This window comes from Myotis myotis, unplaced genomic scaffold (genome assembly GCF_014108235.1).
Source record: "Myotis myotis isolate mMyoMyo1 unplaced genomic scaffold, mMyoMyo1.p scaffold_m19_p_2, whole genome shotgun sequence".
Classification (NCBI taxonomy): Eukaryota; Metazoa; Chordata; class Mammalia; order Chiroptera; family Vespertilionidae; genus Myotis; species Myotis myotis.
In genome coordinates this window covers 38604328-38624775 of record NW_023416324.1, presented here as the reverse complement: position 1 = coordinate 38624775, position 20448 = coordinate 38604328, and the positions used below count along the sequence as shown (strand labels likewise).

The 20448-nt window shown below is 44.2% G+C and overlaps 1 protein-coding gene and 1 non-coding gene across 2 annotated transcripts in view; one reads left to right on the top strand and one right to left on the bottom strand.

Moving 5' to 3' along the window:
* C8A (complement C8 alpha chain) overlaps positions 1-20448 on the bottom strand; it is a 59984-nt gene that overhangs the window by 25755 nt on the left and 13781 nt on the right. The window contains exons 3-7 of the mRNA XM_036352329.1: positions 18796-18940; positions 17696-17843; positions 12271-12460; positions 9089-9289; positions 4976-5216 (exon numbers count right to left, since the gene is read on the bottom strand). Coding sequence (XP_036208222.1) covers positions 4976-5216; positions 9089-9289; positions 12271-12460; positions 17696-17843; positions 18796-18940 — 925 coding nt within the window. The remainder of the gene's footprint in view (positions 1-4975; positions 5217-9088; positions 9290-12270; positions 12461-17695; positions 17844-18795; positions 18941-20448) is intronic.
* On the top strand, positions 9430-9561 carry LOC118677988. Its single transcript, XR_004974683.1, has one exon. It is a non-coding gene; the product is annotated as a small nucleolar RNA SNORA9 (small nucleolar RNA).

Sequence of the window (20448 nt, the reverse complement as noted above, 5' to 3'; positions counted from 1 at the left end):
TGTATTCTTGATGACTTTTATTTACTTTCTTTTCCATGTGTGGTTTCCATTATAGCATTCCTGATAGGGGCATCCTATTAGACTTACTTTGATTCTTTAACTGATAGGAAACTCTATTTTATGTTGCATTTTGAGAGAGTAAGGGCACAGAAGCTGAAACAAATGTGTCAGGACCTATCTACATTAGCAAAAAGATGAGGAGCTAAGAACAGACCACTACCATCTTTGTCCCAAAGGTATTTAGAGAAATTTCATCTAATCTCTGATACTTTTCTCACTGCACATGTCTGCTTGGCTGGAGGGGACCTGCCGAGAGAGAACATGGCACAACATGGCAAGCACTAGTCATGGGAATGAATGGGAAGGGACAGGTTGTAGATACTGAGGAGGTGACTAACCAGATATGTGAGAAGAGAGAGGAAAGATGTCAAAATTACTCCCAGGTTTGAGTCCTGACAAAAGCAGCTGAGATAAAAAGGAAAGAAGCCTAGACCATAATTCAGACTATCTCGTGTATTTTTCAGTTACTAGTGATAGGACTTTTCAGCCTTGGTTCCTTCATCTTTAGAAGTAAGAAAACCTATTAGCTCACACAATAATCATAGGAAGATTAAGTAAGAAGATGTAGCAGTAGCCAACACGTACATTAAAAGGTGTTCAACATCACGAATCATCAGGGAAAGAGAAATCAAAACCACAATGATATATTACTTCACATCTATTAGAATGTCTATTATCAGGAAGATAAGTGATCACAAATGTTGGCAAGGATGTAGAGTAAAGGAGACTGTTTTGCCCCCTGTTGGTGGGAATATAAACTGGTATAGACACTTGGGAAAAGAGTATGGAGGCTCCTCAAGAAATTAAAAATAGAACTACCCTATGTTCCAGCAATCCCACTTCTGGCTATATATCTGAAGGAAACAAAATCATTATCTCAAAAAGATATCTGCATTCTCATGTTCATAGCAGCATTATTCACAATAGCCAAGGTACAGAAACAACCCAAGTTGGCAGATGAATGGGTAAAGAAAATGTGGCACAGATATACAATGGGATATTAGCAGCCTTACAAAATAAATCCTGCCATTTGTGACAGCATGAAGGAAGAACCAAGATGACTTCTGGAATTGGGGCTGTTTATTTCGTTTTCTGTACTAGATCATGAGCTTTGCAAGGACAGGGACCATATTGATTTTGTTCACCTGGCACATAATACAAATTCAATAAACATGGTTGAAAGAGTGAATGTATAAGGAAACAAAATCATGGGAGAAGGGGCGGAGGGATGCCAGGGAAGGTTTCACAGACATGGAAATGCCCATACGGGTTCAGAAGGATGATGAATCTGTCAGGTTGGCCAGACAGGGAAGAGCATTGGATGCTGACAGCACAGCGTGTGCACAGGGAGGCAGGAAACACATATGACCAGAGCAATGTCACTGCAGTACTTGACCTGCCCAAGGTGAATGATCAGATCTGTGACTGGCCCAGATTCCAGGGAAGCCATGTCAATACATTATTCTCTTTGTCATCCAAAAACAAATAGTAAGATCTCCAAAGAGGGGATGAAGAAGGAGAAAAAAAATTGGAATTCAAACATTCAAGCCCAAAGCCATCCTGATTCCTGCAGAAGGTAGAACACTGTGAGCCACAGCCCTTGAGGAAAGTCTAGGGTCCCACTGAAGTCCAGCATCACTGCCCCAGCATCCAAGGCTTCACCTGGTTTTGATGCATTGTTTCATGCTGTCTTTGGGGGAGGAGCATTTTATCTAAAGAACACATTGGAGCAAACAGCTTTGTGCATCCTTAGGATGAACCCAGGGAGGACCTGAGACAAACCCCAGAACAAAAGATCCCCCCCGAGCAAACCAGCCAGTGTTCACTTAAGTGCTCCCATGCCTCGCCCAGCTCTTTGGGGGCATGAATGTGTATACCACATAGGGAGTTTCTTAGAAATAAGCACTTAATAAAACATAAATATTATTAAATCCAGATAGATTAAATATACACAGTGACAAAGAGGAAAGACAGAGACACGGGAGAGAGAGAGAGAGAGAGAGAGAGAGAGAGAGAGAGAGAGAGAGAGACCAAGAAAGAAAGGGAGTGAGAGAGAGGGAGGTTAAAAAAGACAAAGAGAAACCAGACAAACGTGGAACATGGAGAGAGGCTGTGCATGATTCCATTTGTCAAAGGCAAAGAAGGTAGATGTTTTGTTCTTTGTAGGTTAACATGTAAATGACATTCTGATTTATTAGCGGGCTCCAGCAGATGAGGTGATGATTAGCACATTTCCATATTTATAGAGAAGCAACACTAACTTTCTAGATTTATAGAAAATCAGCCCTTCACAAATAGCCAATTGTGCTATTATCGACATATGGTTTTCTATAAACAGAGCTGAGGTAATTATCCCTGGGACAATTTGTTGGTGGGCTCCTTTTGAATATTAACCACATGAGAAGCCCATTTCTGCCTCACAGATTTTAAAGAGGAGGGGCCATGCGATAACCCAGGCAATTAATTAGTAATCCAACACCCAAGTCCCCAAGTCGGAGACCAAATGAAAGGCTTTCCCATGACCACATGGTGGAAAGACCATGGGTCCAGGGCTCTGAGGCCAACTTCCTGTAGCTCTGGGCAGAGTAATTAATGTCCCTGAGGAGCCTCAGCATTTCTGGGGCTGAAACTGTCATAACACCAGACTCCATGTGTCCTCAAAAAAATTAAATGCGAATATACACCATAGGACCCCGATCAGTGATGGTGAACCTTTTGAGCTTGGCGTGTCAGCATTTTGAAAAACCCTAACTTAACTCTGGTGCCGTGTCACATATAGAATTTTTTTTGATATTTACAACCATAGTAAAACAAAGGCTTATATTTTTGATATTTATTTTATATACTTAAATGCCATTTAACAAAGAAAAATCAACCAAAAAAATGAGTTCGCGTGTCACCTCTGACACGCGTGTCATAGGTTCGCCATCACTGACCTAGATCCTAGTAGGTACTCAACAAATGTTAGCTCTTTTCCTTCCTCATGTTTTAGAATGACTCCAAAAAGACCCACTTGAATTGAGTTTTTCAAACTCTTTTTTTACATTGATCCATACTGCATTATTTTTTAGTATCATGACTCTGTACATGTCTGTATTTAACTGGAAAAAAAAAAAGGTTCTTGAAGCAATAACTTACCTGCACTGCCTACAATTAATCCACTATGGTATTTTCTATTCTACCCTTTGTTGTTCAAAATGCCATTTGTGATCCATACATTGATTTCAGGACCTTCTACAGGGCTGCACCCTGCAGTTGGAAGACTACTGTGCTACAGAGGGTAGGAACCATATTTAGATTTGCTCACCGTTGTATCCCAGCACCAACACAGCATAGATACTCAATAAACATGTGAATTATTAAAGAATAATGAATATGGGGATACATGGCTGAACCAATGAGTGGCCCTAGCCATGAATCTGAATGCATGCCCGTTTCAAACTCCACGTCTTACTTTGTACACTCACTACATACTAAGCCCCATGCTGAGTGCTAAAGAGAAAGAAAAGCATCAGACATGATACTTGCTTTTAAAGATCTTGCTATCTACATGAGGAGAAAAGTATTAACATTTGGAAAATTGTTTTTTTAAGACCAACCAGTGTGGAATTTATATGAATGTGCTGAAGAAAAGAAGTGGCCGGCCTGAGCTGGTGCAGTCAGGGAAACTTCCTAAAACTGGGAATTTGACCTTAGCTTTGAAATATGGACAGATCTCTCACCCTTCTACTCATTTATGGATCAAGTCAGTGGTTCTCAAACTAGTGAGCACCAGAATCACCCGGAGGGCTTGTCATAACACAGGCCGCTGGGCCTACTCCCACAGTTTCTAATTTAGTAGGTTTGGGATGGGAGCCTGAGAATTTGCACTTCTAACAGCTTCCCTGGTAACACTGATGCTGCCAGATGGAGTCCACACTTTGAGGACCACTATTCTAGCAGTTTGGAGTGAGACCATGTTGATGTCATGCTAAAAAGTTTAGATTTTGTTCTTGGCCATTCAGGATATTAGGCAAGAAAGTGACATCCTCAGATCTGTGAAGCAGAAAGATCCTTCTGGTGGCAATAGTTGGGAATGGCTTGGAAGGGGTATACCTTCCCCTAGAAACTATCTGGAGTCCATGCAGTAATGAGTGAAAGATGGGAGCCCACCTACCACTGCTGGAGTGGGTGTAGAGAAGACAGATGAATGAGAGCTGTTCAGGGGAGAGAACTGAAGGATCTTAGAGATCCCCAGGGGGAAGGAGGAGGAAGAGTCTGGGATGACTCCAATTTTCTGTCATCACTGACTGACTGGTATGGTGGTTCCATGAACCTAGAATCTCCATTGAAATAAATTTTAATGTTTTAAATAGCAAAATCCTAGATTATTACTAAAGAGGTTACCATGGTGAAATAAAAAACACATAGTTTTAAGGAGCCAGACAAGTATGAGCTAAAATCACATTTTTAGTGCTTAATTAGCAAGTCTGTTTCACCCTCTGGACCTCAATCCCCTGTAAATAACACCAAAGAACAGACCCAAAGACTGAGAAACAGCGATCAGGCTATCAATCCCCAGAAGGAAAGTAGGGGAGGGTGGGGGTAAGGGGAAGAGATCAACCGAAGGACTTGTATACATGTATATAAGCCAAACCAATGGACATGGACAACAGGGGGATGGGAGCATGAGTTTGTGGGGGGGGGGAGGTTGGGGGTTAATGGGGGGGATGAGGACACATTTGTAATACCTTAACTAATAATAATAATAATAATAATAATAATAATAATAATAATAAAATAACACCAAAGATACCATATAGAGTTGTCATGAGGACCAATGAGATCATGCACGGATCCTAGTCAGTGCTCAGCAAACTGCAAACCATGTTCTGGCGTAGGCATTGGCCACTGTGTGCATAAAGCTTCTACTTACGCTTTTTTTTCATTTTTTCTTTGTTAAGCACCAGGAAATACTCATAAATGCCACCCATTGATCCAGACGTTATATAATGGGTGCCGTAGTCGTTGATGAACTTGGCGTACGGGCCATAATTGTACTTCTCCGGAAGCTCCATCAGCGACTGCAGCATCCCTTCATCCAGCATAATATTGTCCCTCCTCATCTTAAATTGGGCAGTCTGCACTTTTGTGAAAATTCTCATGAAGCTGTATTTCTGCCAACAACAACCACCACCATAGGGAGAGGGAAAAGATCAAAGAGAGAATACATTTACCATCTGAGATCATGCAAAAGGTCAGCACTTACTAGCTGAGTAAATATATGTCTATGTACATATACTTATATGCTCATCTATAATAATAAAAGAGTAATATGCTAATTGGACCAGATATCATTTGGATATCCTTCCGGACAAAGCCAGGGCCAGAGGGGAGCCCGGGTCCTGGGTGCCAGAAGGAGGTTGATTCCGGCAGCTGGGGAAAAGAAGGCCTACTCTTGCACAAATTTCGTCCATCAGACCTCTAGTTTACATATAATTATATGAGCATAAAGATATGTCATGGAGGATTAGAATATTTTACAAGCACACATCAGACACCAGGGTGTTTTCCGCTTCTTTTCCCATGGCTGCATCTCTGTTCTCACTGTCCAGGTCAAGTTCTCATCAACGCACCCCTGGGTTACTTCCTGCGTTGTGCTTCCCTGTGCTCCTCGCCTCTATTCTGCCCATAGTCCATTCTCACCTCCACATTTCTCCCTGCTCCAGTTAAAGCATTGCATTATGCAACTGCCTACACAAGTATTAGGTATCCAGTAAGAATGATGCTTAGAAGTATTTTCAATGACAAGGCGAAATGCCAGGATTATTTATTTATTTAACTCACTGCACAAATATCTAAAAGTGCCCATACTCATGTGCACTCTGCTAGGTGCAGTGGACATGATCTTGACTGAGAGAGGCTCCTGCCCTAATGTAGCTCACATTCTAGTTAGTGATAATTATGTGCTGTTTAGTAATAAAGAAAACCAGGATCCTGATGTAATAATAATAATTAAAAAGCCAAGACCAGGTAATGCTGAATTGGTTTAAGAGTAAGAGGGTCATGTGTGGGCATTACTTCCAGGTAATGAAAACCTTGATCCAAAGTGATAGTGAAAGTTTGACGAGCTCACCTGCTTTTAGAAAAAATATGTATAGCCAGATCAGAGAACAATGCTTCCTCTTCAGATCAGTAGCTCATTGGTGGCAAATCTCCAGAATGTAATTGATATTTTATGCATAAGTTAATTTTTGTAACTATATTTTTATCATTTGAAATAATTTTTGTTTCCTGGATGGTCTTGCTCAGTGGATAGAGCACCAGCCTGCAGACTGAAGGGTCCCCAGTTGGCTTCCAGTCAAGGGCACATGCCCAGGTTTCGGGCTCAATCCCCAGTAAGGAGCGTGCAGGAGGCAGCCGATCAATGATTCTCTGTCATCATTGATGTTTTTATCTTTCTCTCCCTCTCCCTTCCTCTCTGAATATATTTTTTTAAATAAAGATAATAATAAAAATATATATATTTTAAAAAAAGAAATCATTTTTGAGCCCCAACTAAGCCCACAGTTCTGGAATCGATGTTATTGAGGAATTTTGGTAAATTTCTAACCTACTCAATAAATATTCCTCTGGCTCCTCATTGCCTCTCCATCCTCATCACTCCCTAATTTTCCTTCCTGACCTGGGCTTCAGCCAGCTGAAGCACTTTCCATCCCAAATCTGTGAGACATTCTCTCATCTCCAGGTCTCTGTATCTGCTGCTGCCCATGCCTAGAATACCCTTCAGTTAACTTCTGCCTCCTATCAACTGAAGAACTTGAACTGGTCTTTATATTTCAGTTTAAGGAGATGTTCTTTTCACAGGGAAGCACTGCCTCACCTCTCAGGACAATAGACAGTAGTGAATGCTTGATGAATAAATGAAAAACTGATGCAGCCCTCGTTGGTTTGGCTCAGTGAACAGAGCATCGACCTGTGGACTGAAGAGTCCCAGGTTCGATTTCTGTCAAGGGCACATGCCCCCATTGCAGGCTTGATCCCCAGTAGGGGGCATGCAAGAGGCAGTGGATCAATGATTCTCTCTCATCATTGATGTTTCTATCTCTCTCTCTCCCTCTTCCTTCCTCTCTAAAATCAAATATATATATATATATATATATATATATATATATATATATATATATATATCCTATCTAATAAAAGAGAAACATGGTAATTAGCATACGACCACTACCCTTCCCATTGGCTAATCAGGGCGATATGCAAATTAACTGCCAGCCAAGATGGCAGCCGGCAGCCAGGCAGCTTAAACTGAACATGAGGCTTGCTTGCTTCAGTGATGGAGGACTCCAACGTTCCCCACCTGCCTTGCTGGCCTCTGAGCTTGCAGTTTAAGAAACATTGTAACAAATATAGAAGCTAAACAGAACCCCAGAAACCAGCTTTCAGCCGGCCGGGATCTCAGAGCTGGAGTTATACATTGTTTCGATTATAGAACCCAAACAAACCAGATACCTGCTTTCAGCAGCTGAAGCCTCAGAGCTGGAGCCAGAGCTAAAGCTGGCCCAGAATAAAAAAGAAAAAGAAAAAAAGGAGCAGTTGGGAGCTTCAGTCCCAGCCTGAAAACAGCCCTCAGCCCCTCACCCAGACTAGCCAGGCACCCCAGTGGGGACCCCCACCCTGATCCAGGACACCCTTCAGGGCAAACTAGCCAGCCCCCACCCATGCACCAGGCCTCTATTCTATATAGTAAAAGGGTAATATGCCTCCCAGCACCGGGATCAGTGGAGCCACGAGGCCTCCGGGCACCGGGATCAGCATGACAGGGGGCAGTGCCCAAACCCCCTGATTGCCCTGCGGCTCTGTGTGTGACAGGGGGCGGGGCCACAACCTCCCTATTGGCCCTGCTCTGTTCCTGACAGGGGAAGGCGCCCCAACCCCCTGATCAGCCGTGCTCTGTGCCTGATAGGGGGGAGCTCCCCAACTCCCTGATCGCCCTGCGGCTCTGTGTGTGACAAGGTGCGGTGCCCCAACCCCCTCACCCCACAGGCCCTGCTCTGTGTGTGACAGAGTAGAGCCATAACCTCCCCATCGGCCCTGCCCTGAGTGTGACAGTGGCGGCGCCCCAACCCCCTGATGGGCCCTGCTCTATGCGTGACAGGGGGGAGCTCCCCAACCCCCTGATCGGCCCTGCTCTGTGTGTGACAGGGGGCAGCGCCCCAACCCCTTGATTGGCCCTGCTCTGTGTGTGACAGGGAGTGGCACCGCAACCTCCCCATCAACCCTGCCTTGAGTGTGACAGGGGGCGGTGCCCCAACCCCCCAATTGGCTCTACCCTGAGTGTGACTGAGGGTGGCATCGCAACCTCCCAATCTGCCCTGCTCTGTGCATGACAGGGGGTAGCGCCCCAACTCCCCAGTTGGCCCTGCTCTGAGCCCGACCAGGGGCTGCACCTAGGGATTAGGCCTGTCCTCTGGCACCCAGGAGCAGGCCTAAGCCAGCAGGTCGTTATCTCCCGAGGGGTCCCAGACTGCGAGAGGGCACAGGCCGGGCTGAGGGACTCCCCCCCCCCCCCCCCGAGTCCACAAATTTTTGTGCACTGGGCCTCTAATATATATATATATATATATATTTCAATTTTTTAAAAACAGAAAGAAAACTGATGCAGCATGTCAGCCCTCCGATCTATTTGGAAAAGTAAGGCTTGCTCTAGCCTTCTTCCAAGTCTAGTTTAGAGGGCCTGTCTGTTTCTCTTTGAGACATTACCATTCTAAGTATTTCCCAACATGCTCCAGGTAACCATGAAAAAGAATGGGGCGAAGTGATAAGGGCTCTAGTCTCATCATTTGATTTTATTCCCTCTGTGATGATCCTGTGTGCAAAAGTGTAATAAGAAAAGCAAACGTGATTAACACTGATCAGACATTTCCAATTACACAAGCAAATGAAAGTTCAATTACTACTGTACTTTTTAATGCAATTAAGGCAATACGTGTTCAGTATGGATTATGGATTACTGTGCGACACGGGCATTATATTTTAATACCTTCTCATTATACTTGCTTAACTCATTCACGATCGAAGAGCCATATGATCCAGATACACCTGCATCCACTGTTACAGGGATGCCTGCTAGGCCTATACCAAAGGTCAATCCACCTGACACAAACAGGTCATTTTTTAGTTTGGAAAAAACTTCATTTGTATCATCATAAAACTCTGTGGAGAAACTAGTGTCTGCCAGGGCCTGAAAAGAAACAAATGGATGTTAGCTTTGTGCACATAAAGTTATATTCCAGTTCATACTTAACATTTAAATCTTTGCTTTGTAAAATACCCACCAAGTTTCAGGTTATTATAAATAAGTCTTTTAAAAGGCTAATTGGGCTGCAAGCCTCCAGCATGCTGGGGTCTGGGGTGGCCCTGTGCATTCCTGCCGTGCTTGCGAGAACATTGTGGAATGGTTTGAGGCCTTGCCCTGCTGCGTCTGGAGCAAGGTTATAGAAGTTTCAGACATTGCAAAAAAAAAAAAAAAAAAAAAAAAAAAGGCTTATTGGGACCAATCCAGCATGGCTCAGTGGTTGAGTGTCGACCTATGAACCAGGAGGTCACGGTTTGATTCCCAGTCAGAGGACATGCCCGACTGGGCATGCTCAATCCCCAGTGTGGGGCATGCAGGAGGCAGCCAATCAATAATATTCTCTCATTACTGATGTTTCTATCTCTCCCTTCCTCTCTGAAATCAATATATATACACATATATATGTGTGTATATATATATATATATACAATATATATGTGTATATATGTATAGATATAATCCTAATATATAAAAAGCCAGGGGCCATCACAACCAAAACACCGGACTGACAACCAAACAGCAGACTGCATGGGGTGACCAGGCCAGCAGCGGGGGAGGGGGGGCCGGTTGGGGGTGACCAGGCTGGCAGGCAGAGGCAGTTAGGGGTGATCAGGCTGGCAGGGGGGGCAGTTAAGGGCGATCAGGCAGGCAGGCAGGTGAGCAGTTAGGAGCCAGAGGTCCCAAATTGTGAGAGAGATGTCTGACTGCTGGTTTAGGCCCTATCCTGGGCAGTTGGACATCCCCCGAGGGGTCCCAGATTGGAGAGGGTACAGGCTGGGCCGAGCCTACCGCCCCCCCCCCCGTACAAAATTCGTGCACCGGGCCTCTAGTAAATAAATAAAAGGTTAATTGAGCATCAGATTGATACTAAGATATAGAAAATACAGCAGTGTTTTTAGTTACTGTTTAGTATTATTGCTAAAATATTTATTTACAGACACATGCACAGAGATAGTCCTGATAAAATGCTATACTGTTCTGAGCATGTATTTTGTTTTAGCTGAGTTAAAAAGAGAATATCACTTGGCTCTGCAATGGACAGACACAAAAAGCATCTCCTGGGTGTGGACCAGGGAGTAAAGGGGCAAAGGAAGGCAGGCAGGTGATAACAGTTTTAAGCACAGTAAGCTTGAGTGCTGCCCACAAATGTTCGGTTATTTCATTCCAGGCTCACAGTGGGGTTGCATTTCTCTGCCACCCTGAGCTGAGGCATGGTCTTATGCTTTGCTGGAGCCAAGAAAGTAAGGGTTAAGAGCACATGAGTGGTTCACTGTGCAATCACGAGAGCATGTGGCGAGTTAGAACCTCCATCAGTCAGGGTCCTATGTGTCTATGATAATATGAGACTCCTTTCCACTTTCGGATGGACAAGTAGCATCAGTAGGGCACTGCTGCTTCAAATCAGAGCTCTCAGAATCCTTTGTTGCCACAGTATAGCCTAGTGAAGCGATCGCCAACCTTTCGGACCTCACAGACCACCAGTGGTCTGCAGACCACCGGTTGACAACTGCTGGTGCCTGACACATAGGCCATGGCCCAGAGCATCCTCAAGGTTAGGAAAATAGTATCTTCCTGTCTGCCAGAATGGTTTATTTTAGACCTGATGGCAGAGGTGAAAGTGGGTGGGGGAAGCCAACTCCTTAAACACAGACTCCATAAGCCTGCCTTTATCCTGTGTCAATATTTTTCTCTTGAGAAACTTGAAGTGGTGAATATGACTTGATAATTGTTTAGAGTCCTAGGATTCTACTATCTCTCTCTATAGATATAACATGTGTATATATGATGAGTATGACTAAATAGATGTAATCTGTATAATTCATTCTTCCTTCTAAATGATATATATCCAGCCTGGCCAGTGTGGCTCAGTGGTTGTACCCCGACCTATTAACCAGGAAGTCACGGTTCAATTCCCAGTCAGGGCATATGCCATGGTTGTGGGCTCCATCCCCTGTGGGGCATGCAGGAGGCAGCTGAACAATGGCTCTCTCTCATCATTGATGTTTCTATCTCTTTCTTCCTCTCTGAAATCAATAAAAATATCTTAACAATAAAATAAATAAATAAATAAATAAATAAACATTACATCTATCCAGGCGTAGTTCAGATATATCTGGGTTTCAATCTTATCTCTGCCACCTACTTCAGTACAGCTTTGGGCCTGGCAATTTAACCTTCTAAGTCTCTGGGTTTTTAGCATCTAAAATGGGACAGTGATAGCACCTACCCCATCCTGCTATTATGGGACAATTCGTGTGGAAGTAGAATTGATACACATTTGGTTGAATCCACAGAGGCAGAACCTGCTAATACAGAGGGCTGACTGCTCTTATATTCTAAAAGGTTCACAACTTGGAAACAGGTCTTCTGATTAGCAGTCCAGAGAATAGGGCCTGAATCTCTTTTATTGACTTTAGAATGGAGCCACGATCTAGCAAACGGGTGGTCACACTGACCTCACTCCTCTCCCTAGTCCTGCCCATGCCTCTCAGTGCCCTTTAGCACTGAGAATGTAGGGCAGCGGTTCTCAACCTGTGGGTCGCGACCCCTTTGGGGGTCGAATGACCCTTTCACAGGGGTCACCTAAATACATCCTGCATATCAGATATTTACATTACGATTCATAACAGTAGCAAAATTACAGTTATGAAGTAGCAACAAAAATAATTTTATGGTTGGGGGTCACCACAACCTGAGGAACTGTATTAAAGGGTTGCGGCATTAGGAAGGTTGAGAACCACTGATATAGGGGGTAGGTGTAAAGGGACCTTCAGCCACCTACAAGCTCTGTGATACATAAAATCTTCCGTGCAAGGCATTCATCTCCCCCAACAAGCCTCTCCTTTGAGTGCCCCATTGAGACTTACTTCAAAGCGATACATCAGGAAGTTGTAGGGTTTCCGGAAGTATTTCTCATCATCCCCATAGTACAGACGCTCACAGGTGGAGTCGTATCGAAGTTCCCTCCATTCCCCGTTGTATACTGTCTCACACTGGCCCCCATAATACCTGGCATCGTACACATTCTGAGCTTCTGTCCGGGTCAGGATATTATACCTAAATTGAAAAGGCAGGCAGATAGCATGAAGTAGCCTCTGGACGATGTTGCAGCTGGTAGCCTGAGCAGTGGTTTCTCAAACTGTGTTCTGTGGAGTCCTCAAAGTACCTTGAAGGTCACTTTGGGTAATGATGGGGGACTGAGTGAGCTGGGCCTGGGCCTTTAGGCTCCCTTTAACCAGAGCACCAGACAGCTCCATTCAGCAGCTAGAACAGTGCTCCCACATCGGAGACACACCTAAGCACTCACTGAATAAGTTGAGGAAGAATGTGCATAATTATCAAGAACAGGAACCCGACAGTCTAAACCCATTTCCCATCCCTGCCACATCTAGCTGTGTGACCTTGGGCAAAGCATTTAACTCTGTGCCTTGGTTTAATAATTTGGAAAAAGCAGTTAATACTACTGCCCTCATAGAGTTAAACATCAAGCCAAAACATGCAAAGGAGTTCTTACTCGTTATTAGCATAGATTAAGCACTAAATAAATGTTGCTGCTAGTATTATTTCAGAGAACAATACTGCTGATAAAAAAAAAATGTAGGTTTGAAATTTTCTGAGTAAGCCAGTGCTAAGCTGAGAATCTAATCCTCAAGGAGGCCATTGTCTTCAAGGAGGCATGGAATGTCAGAGGGTGCACAGTTTGAAAGTCCGGGAGACTCCTGTTTAATTTCCAGTTCTGCCATTTACTAGCTGTGAGACTTTGGACACATTCTAGAATCTTCCCAAAGGTCATTTTCCTCACTTGAAGAACAGACATAAATAAAACTACCTCTCAGGGTTTTTGTGAAGTCTAAAAGAAAGTGTTAAAGTCAAACAGAAGTCAAGTTGATAGTACATATCAGGCACTCAACAATTGTGCTTCCTTTCCCTGAGCCCGCTACTGTTCCAGAAATATTTTCCCATGCTTCCCTCTCTGGGGTATTTCAAATCTATCTGCTTAAGTTCTGTATTTTGGCCATGGATGGTTTAACATTATTTAGATAACAATAATGTTAAACAGTTGAAATACAGCTTTAATTTTCTAAACAGAGAAAGTTAATTGAACCAGAGCATTTAGAATTGGTACAAGTTCCAAAATCTGACAATGAAAGTCTTCGATCTAGACAATAAAATGATTGCCTGTTTCTGCCTCTCAAACTCCTATTTGGCCTTCAGGACGCAACTCAAACATTGCCTCCTCTGTACTGCCTTTTTGATGATCTTGGGCAGACAGTCGCCCCTCTTCTGTGGTCCAATGGCATTCAGTGCTTATCTTGTCATATTTGTCTGTGGCCTCTGTGGAAAGGGGCAAAGGCAGTAAGATGTGTAAAAACTAAAGAAAACCTGCTTCAGAGAAGTAAATGGACAACTATAGAGCACCTGGCATGTAGTAGAAATTAAATGTAAATGAACTTCCTTCTTCTCTTCCTTTCTCAACCTCTTTCCTCATATTAGTGGAAGTGAGTAATAATAGCTCTGATGGATTGAATACACACTCTGCCAGACATTTAGCATACATTAGCTTTCAACCCCATGACAGTTTTGCCAATACAGAAATTGAAGCTCAGAAAAATTAAGTAACTTGCTTATAATCGCAGCTAGATTTTTTTCCCCCCAGAGATTTTTTGGACACAAATCTGGGTTCTTTTCCTTTACTTCTATCTTTACTTCTATCTTTTCCTTTACTTCTGCACTTTCTATCTTTCCCCCTAGTGAATGGTTTCTGCCTATAGTTTATAAATTCAAGCTCTCTAACAGGCCAAACCAAAACTCACAGGAATAATATGTCCTAAGCTGATATGTAACCTCCAAGCCTACATCTATTTGGGAAAATCTGGTTGCAGAAGCCCTAGTGAAAAGAAAAAGACAGTCGAAAAATTCTGCTTTTTGGAATTCTGCTATGTAGAAATATTCACAGGTGTGTAAAACAATGTGTATAAGGATGTTCACTGCAGTGTTTGTTTATTAGAGAAAATGAAAAACAATCTATCTTTCTATTGGAAGCAGTTAAATAAGTTATCATATATTTATACTATAGGAGAAGAGTCGACAACTTTTTCTTTTTTTACAAAGGGCCAGGTAGTAAATATTTTGGACCTTGCAGGCTACAGGTCTCTGCTGCAACTACTCAGCGCTGCCATTGTAGGGTAGAAAGCGTGTTCCAGTAGGACTATGTTTATACACACAGACAGCAGCAGGCTGAGCTTGGCCTGCAGGCCATACTGTGCTGTTAGAGAACATAATATGGTACTTAGAAAGAGACGATGAAAAATATGGGGGAAATCTTCAAAATGTATTAAGTGAAAAAAGCAAATTGTGGACTATATACAGCAGGATCACATTTATGGAAACTAATGTCTATAATGCACAATACATATTATAGGCACATTTTCCAAACAGTCTATATTGCCCATGCATTTTCCCATGATCTGGAAGTCCCTACACCACGCTGTTACAGGGTCAGTTCTAGGAAGGGCTGAGAGAGAGGGCGATGGGTGGGTGCAGGGCAGGGAGGGTGAGGGAAGACTCAGTTTTATAGAAGTCAAACATAGGTGACGACTGTAATAATAAATACAAATTAAAAACTAGGAAAGGCTTCAATTAGAAAAAAAATATTTCTGGAAAGGCTTCTAAGATCTTGAATAGAAAAAACATCAAAATATCAGCTGCTGGGAGTGGAGGAGGAGCCATTCTAGTGGTTTCAGTGTCTGGTGTGGGCAAAGCAGGAAGCTCATGAGCAAATCTGTGATCTTTGTGCCAATAAAAAAGTAATTATGTTTCAAGTCAAACCTCAACATTCTATGCTTCTACTCCGTTCACCCGACAGTCACTTTCAAAATCTACAACAATCTCCTTTTATTGGTGTAAGGGGCTAAACTGCGTTCCCCCCTAACGTTCATATGTTGAAATCCTGACCCCCAAAACTTCAGAATTTGACTGCATTTTTGGTGGTAGAGTCATTACCGAGGTAATTAAGTTAAAAGGAGGTCCTTAAGGTAGGCTGTAATCTGATTAAAAGAGGAAATTTGGACCCAGACCCATATGGAGGGAAGACCGTGTGAACACGCAGAGAGAGGATGGCCATCCACAAACCCAGGAGAGAGGCCTCAGAGGAAACCACCCTGCCGACACCTGGCCACAGACCTTCAGCCTCCAGAACTGTGAGAAAGTACATTTCTGTTGCTTCAGCCACCTGCTAGGTGATACTTTGTTATGGCCACCCGAGCAAACTAATACTATTAGTCGGAAAGAAAATGGAATTTTAGAGCCTTGTCATAAGTGTGCATCTACGTGCGCTTACAGGACTCCATCCTATCTGGTAGGTGGGCTGTGATATTAGGGCAGTTAAGCTGTAATGAAAGCAAGCTGCACCTCCCAGCACCCTCCCCTGGCCCTGCCTGGGCTGCACCTTGGCCGGGTCACTCTGTGATGATTACTCCATCTCCCCACTCCCTCGTCTGCAAAGATCCGGTTCCTCATATTGATTTCTTCCATTCAGCCAATACTCAGTGAGAGGCTCTTGTGGGGAAAGCTCTGACATCAAGCTGAGGTGATAAAAAGGAGAGTCTGAGCAGCCTCTTTGCCTTCAAAGAGTTTACATTCAAGTTAAGGGACAGGATCCAGGACCAAGAGGAAGTGCCAGGAAGCTGACTACTGGGTGTCACCAGGGGTGTGGCCCTGTGCTGGGTGCTGCAGAAGCAGAGGTGAGGAGGAGTTCTTATCAGGGCCGAAGGACATTGTATCAGATGTCCCAGCCCTGCTGGATATGCGCTGGGAGGCTACGACACACGAAGGACTCTGGGAGCAACAAGAAAGGTAAGCCAGCCTAGACCCTGTCAAAAAGGAGTGTCGAGAAGAGTGGAGGAGGTGATGCATAGGTGTGTTAGCTCGGGCTGTCATAAAATACCACAGAATGGGTGACTCAGGGAATAAACATTTATTTTCTCACAGTTCAGGAGGTTGGAAGTCCAAGATTAAAGTGCTGTCAGGATTGGTTTCTGGTGAGGCCCCTTCCTGGTTGCAGATGGCCCCCTTCTCACTGTGCCCTGACATGGCGTCTTCTCTGCATGTTGTGGGAGCAATCTCTGGGGTCTCTCCCTCTTCTTATGAGGTCGTGAGTCCTATTGGATTATGTCCCCCTCCTCCCCAATGACCTCAGTCAGCCTTAATAATCTCCAAATACAGCCACACGGAGGTTAGGGCTTCATCTGATGCGTTTTAGGGGGACAAAATTTAGTTTATAACTCTAGGTAAGATGTTAGGCAGGTGAGAAACATGGGGAAGAACATTTCAGAAAGGAGGAATTTAACGTATTCTCAAAACAAAAGAGTGATGCATTCAAGGAACTGACCCTGAGCAGAATGTATAGGATAACGTTAGAATCAAGGCTGACTGAATCTCAACCGATAAAGACACTGTGCCTGGGAGGTGTGAGTGAGCACTTGTAGAGAGTCAGGCATCTCTCCATATCACCCCAAATCCATCTTCTTTGCCCTGTCAGCCCTGTTAGGCCTGCTTATACCAGCAAGTGCAGTCCAAAGCCGGATGTGAACAGGGCTACTGGGAAGGGCACTCGGGTCAGAGAAGCATCATCCTCTGAGACATCAGGGAAGCACTCATGGGAGATGTGGCTTCTTAGAGGGAACTTGGCGATGGAATTGGGGTAAGAGGAGTGAGCAGTGAGTGGGCAGGGGAAAAAGGAGAGGGGAACTCTCAGGTAGAGGCATAGAGGGGGAAACAAGTATGGCATGCAGGCAGGACTCAGGACTAGGCAAGCCCCCTGTTATGGACTGAGTGTTGTATCCCCCCCAGATTTCATATGTTAAAGTCCTGTTCCCTACTGTGATGGTGTTGGGGGGGGGGGGGGCCTTCAGGAGGTGCTTAGATCCTGAGGGTGGAGCTCTCATGAAGGGTATTAGTTCTCTTATAAAAGAGACCCCACAGAGATCCCTAGCCCCTGCCACCTTGTGCAAAAGGGCACTCACCTGACAGTGCTGACACCCTGATCTCGGACTTTCATCCTCCAGAACCATGAGAAAGACATTTCTGTTGTTTATAAGCCACCTAGTGTGAAGCACTTTATTGTAGCCCAACAGGAGTAAGACACCACCTTCACTGGACAGTGACAGCTGCCTCATGGGAAGCATTCCAGAGGAATCCTCCAAAAAGACCCTCTTCTGTCTCCAAAACTAATATTTATGATTGAAGAGAAATCATTCCCTTCTCCCAAATGGCCAGAAGGCACGGACTCACCCAGAGGCTGCCCTCTCGGATCCTGGAATCGGGTCATACAGAGTGCAGTCGTCTTCAACGACCCTGATATCGTCACAGTTGTCCTCATCAGAGCCGTCAGAGCAGTCCTTGTCTCCATTGCACACGAGGTGGCGTTTCAGGCAGCGACCTGAGAGAAGAGGCTGTGGATGCTCCTAGAGCCTCCCAGACTCCTCCCTCTCCCTCATGACCCACATCCCTCGTCACCAAGTCCATTCCACCTCTGAATTGCCCTCAGCCCTCTCCATCCTATTGCATCCTTCTTTTGTCCTCTCTAACTTCCAGCCTCACTGTCTCCCTCCTGCAGCCCCAGCTCAGGCCCTGCCCCAGGCTCCCTTCTAAAATCTAGCCTCCTCATTACTGCCCTGGTAGTCTTTCTAAAATGCCAATCTGGCCCTGTCATCCCCCTGACCTATATCCTCCAGTGTCTCCCCATTCCTCTTCCAAAAGCTACAGTCTAGCCCCAGTTCCTACCTGGCCCATCCCCTGCCTCTCTTCACAAAGACCTGGCCTTTCATTATTCCGAACTGATGGGGAACCCTTAAATCCTCATATTTTGCACATTCTTTTTCCTAGAAATTCTTTATTTTCCAAGTCTCAGTTCAAGTATCATTTTGAAGCCTGCTCTGACTGTCCAAAGCAGATTTATGCCTCCTTGGACTATGTGCTAATGCCCATTCCTCTGGCTATCCCACAGTATTGTCATCAACTCCTTGTAGGCCTCTCTGCTAAGGAGACTGGGAGTACCTTGAGGTCAGACACATTGGGGTTTTTCTTTTTGAATGTATCACCAGCAGGTAGCCTACTGCCTGGCATGTAATATGTGCAAAATCAATATTTATTCAATGAGAGGATGAGTGAGTGAATTATATCTTTTTGAAAAGAATCAACAAATTTTCCTACAAACTTACATCAAAATTACTCGGGCTATTGACTTGGCTTAAAATGCAGGTTCCTGGGCCCCATCTTAACCCGTTGCTAGGGGAAAAGCTCAAGAGTCCCTCTTTTAACAAGCTCCCAGGGAAGTGTTTTGCATGTTAAGGTGACGAGCACATCTGTTATTCCGCTGGAATGTTACTCACCTGTCTCTTTACACTGGAAATCCTGTCCACACTGCGCTTGCCTTGCACAAGCTGTGGGTCTGCGACAGCTGATTTCATCCCAGACGTCACCACTGCAGATGGTCCCCCCAAACTTGTTTGGCTGAAGCAGGCTCCGGTGTCGGTACTAAATCAGATTTTGAACCAGACACATTCATTTTTTCTCAATCAACCAAGAGCTGTGTAGGCAGGTCTCAGTTCAGCATAAGGAATAACTGCCTAATGATTGAGAGCTGCCTAAAAGGCTGTCTTTTGAAGAAGAGATCAGTGTTCATAAAAATGGATATTCAACCAGAGGTGGCACAGTCGCCAGCTGCAATATTGAATAAGGCCTCCAAGCACAAATGAAAGGCTTGAACACCATATGTCTAGGATCTTCCTAATTCCTGGGAAGAACCTGCTCCTCCCTTCTTCAACCAGTTAGTTCCTATTCACCTTTCAAATTCACGGTATAGGTCCTCGGAAAGCCTTTCCTAACTAATGGATTCTACAGTTCCCTGTGCATTCCTCTCTTTCTAGATCTTGTCATAGGGTTTTGATTGATTGTCTGCTTCTTTGTTTACCTTTCTCACTAGTTTAGGAACAATTTTCACATGGGGGTGGGAGTGGAAAAGGAAGGTCCATGTCTTAATTGGCTCAGTGCCTTCATCTATAGTCAGGTACACAGGAGGCACTGTTAGAAGAAGTTTGTTTCCTGGCCAGCTTGGCTCAGTGGTTGAGCATTGACCAATGAACCAGGAGGTCATGGTTCAATTCCCAGTAAGGGCACATGCTCAGGTTGTGGGCTCAATCTCCAGTGTGGGGTATGTGCAGGAGGCAGCCAATCAATGATTCTCTCTCATCATTGATGTTTCTATCTCTCTCTCCCTCTCCCTTCCTCTCTGAAATCAATATATATATATATATATATATATATATATATATATGTATATAATAAATATATATATATATATATATATATATATATATATATTTTTTTTTAAACACGTTTATTGCTTTTCCTCCACAGCATTTCTTCTGGTCATGGCATCCTCTCTTTCCTTGAGACATATCTCATACAGGTCAGTGGGGATGAGCTCCTCCCCTCGGTCACAGGGATGTCTGGGTATGAACCAGGCCGGGCAACCAGAACTTCCTATCCCCAAGTTGCGATGATTGGCTCAGGGAGTGGCTCATGGCTCAACCTTAGGACAGACAGAGTCCTCTCTGAGGGTTTTCTTTCAGAGCTACTGGGAAAGACCTTTTTTTTTATTGAAGTTACTGGGACTGTGGGCATTGAGTGGTCATCTTGCCTACTATGTATAAAGAGCCCATCCAAGAGTTAGACAAGGAGAGCTCTACGACATCATCTGAGGCCCTGGGTCCAGCTTTGACTGCAGATGAATGAATATTTCTTGAGAGGAGGACAGAACGAATAAAAATGGACACCAGTCTTGGAGCTCTATGTTTTCATGATACTGTAGAAGGAGAAAGCTGAACATTAGGATATCCAGAGACATTTAGTACCCATCCCTGCCTTCAAGAAGCTTAGAGTCTAGCTGAGGAAATAAAGCATATAATAATACAAAACATGCTGTATGGAGAGCTCCTTACAAAATGTTCAATAAGGCGACGTGCCGCCCCATATTTTCTGCT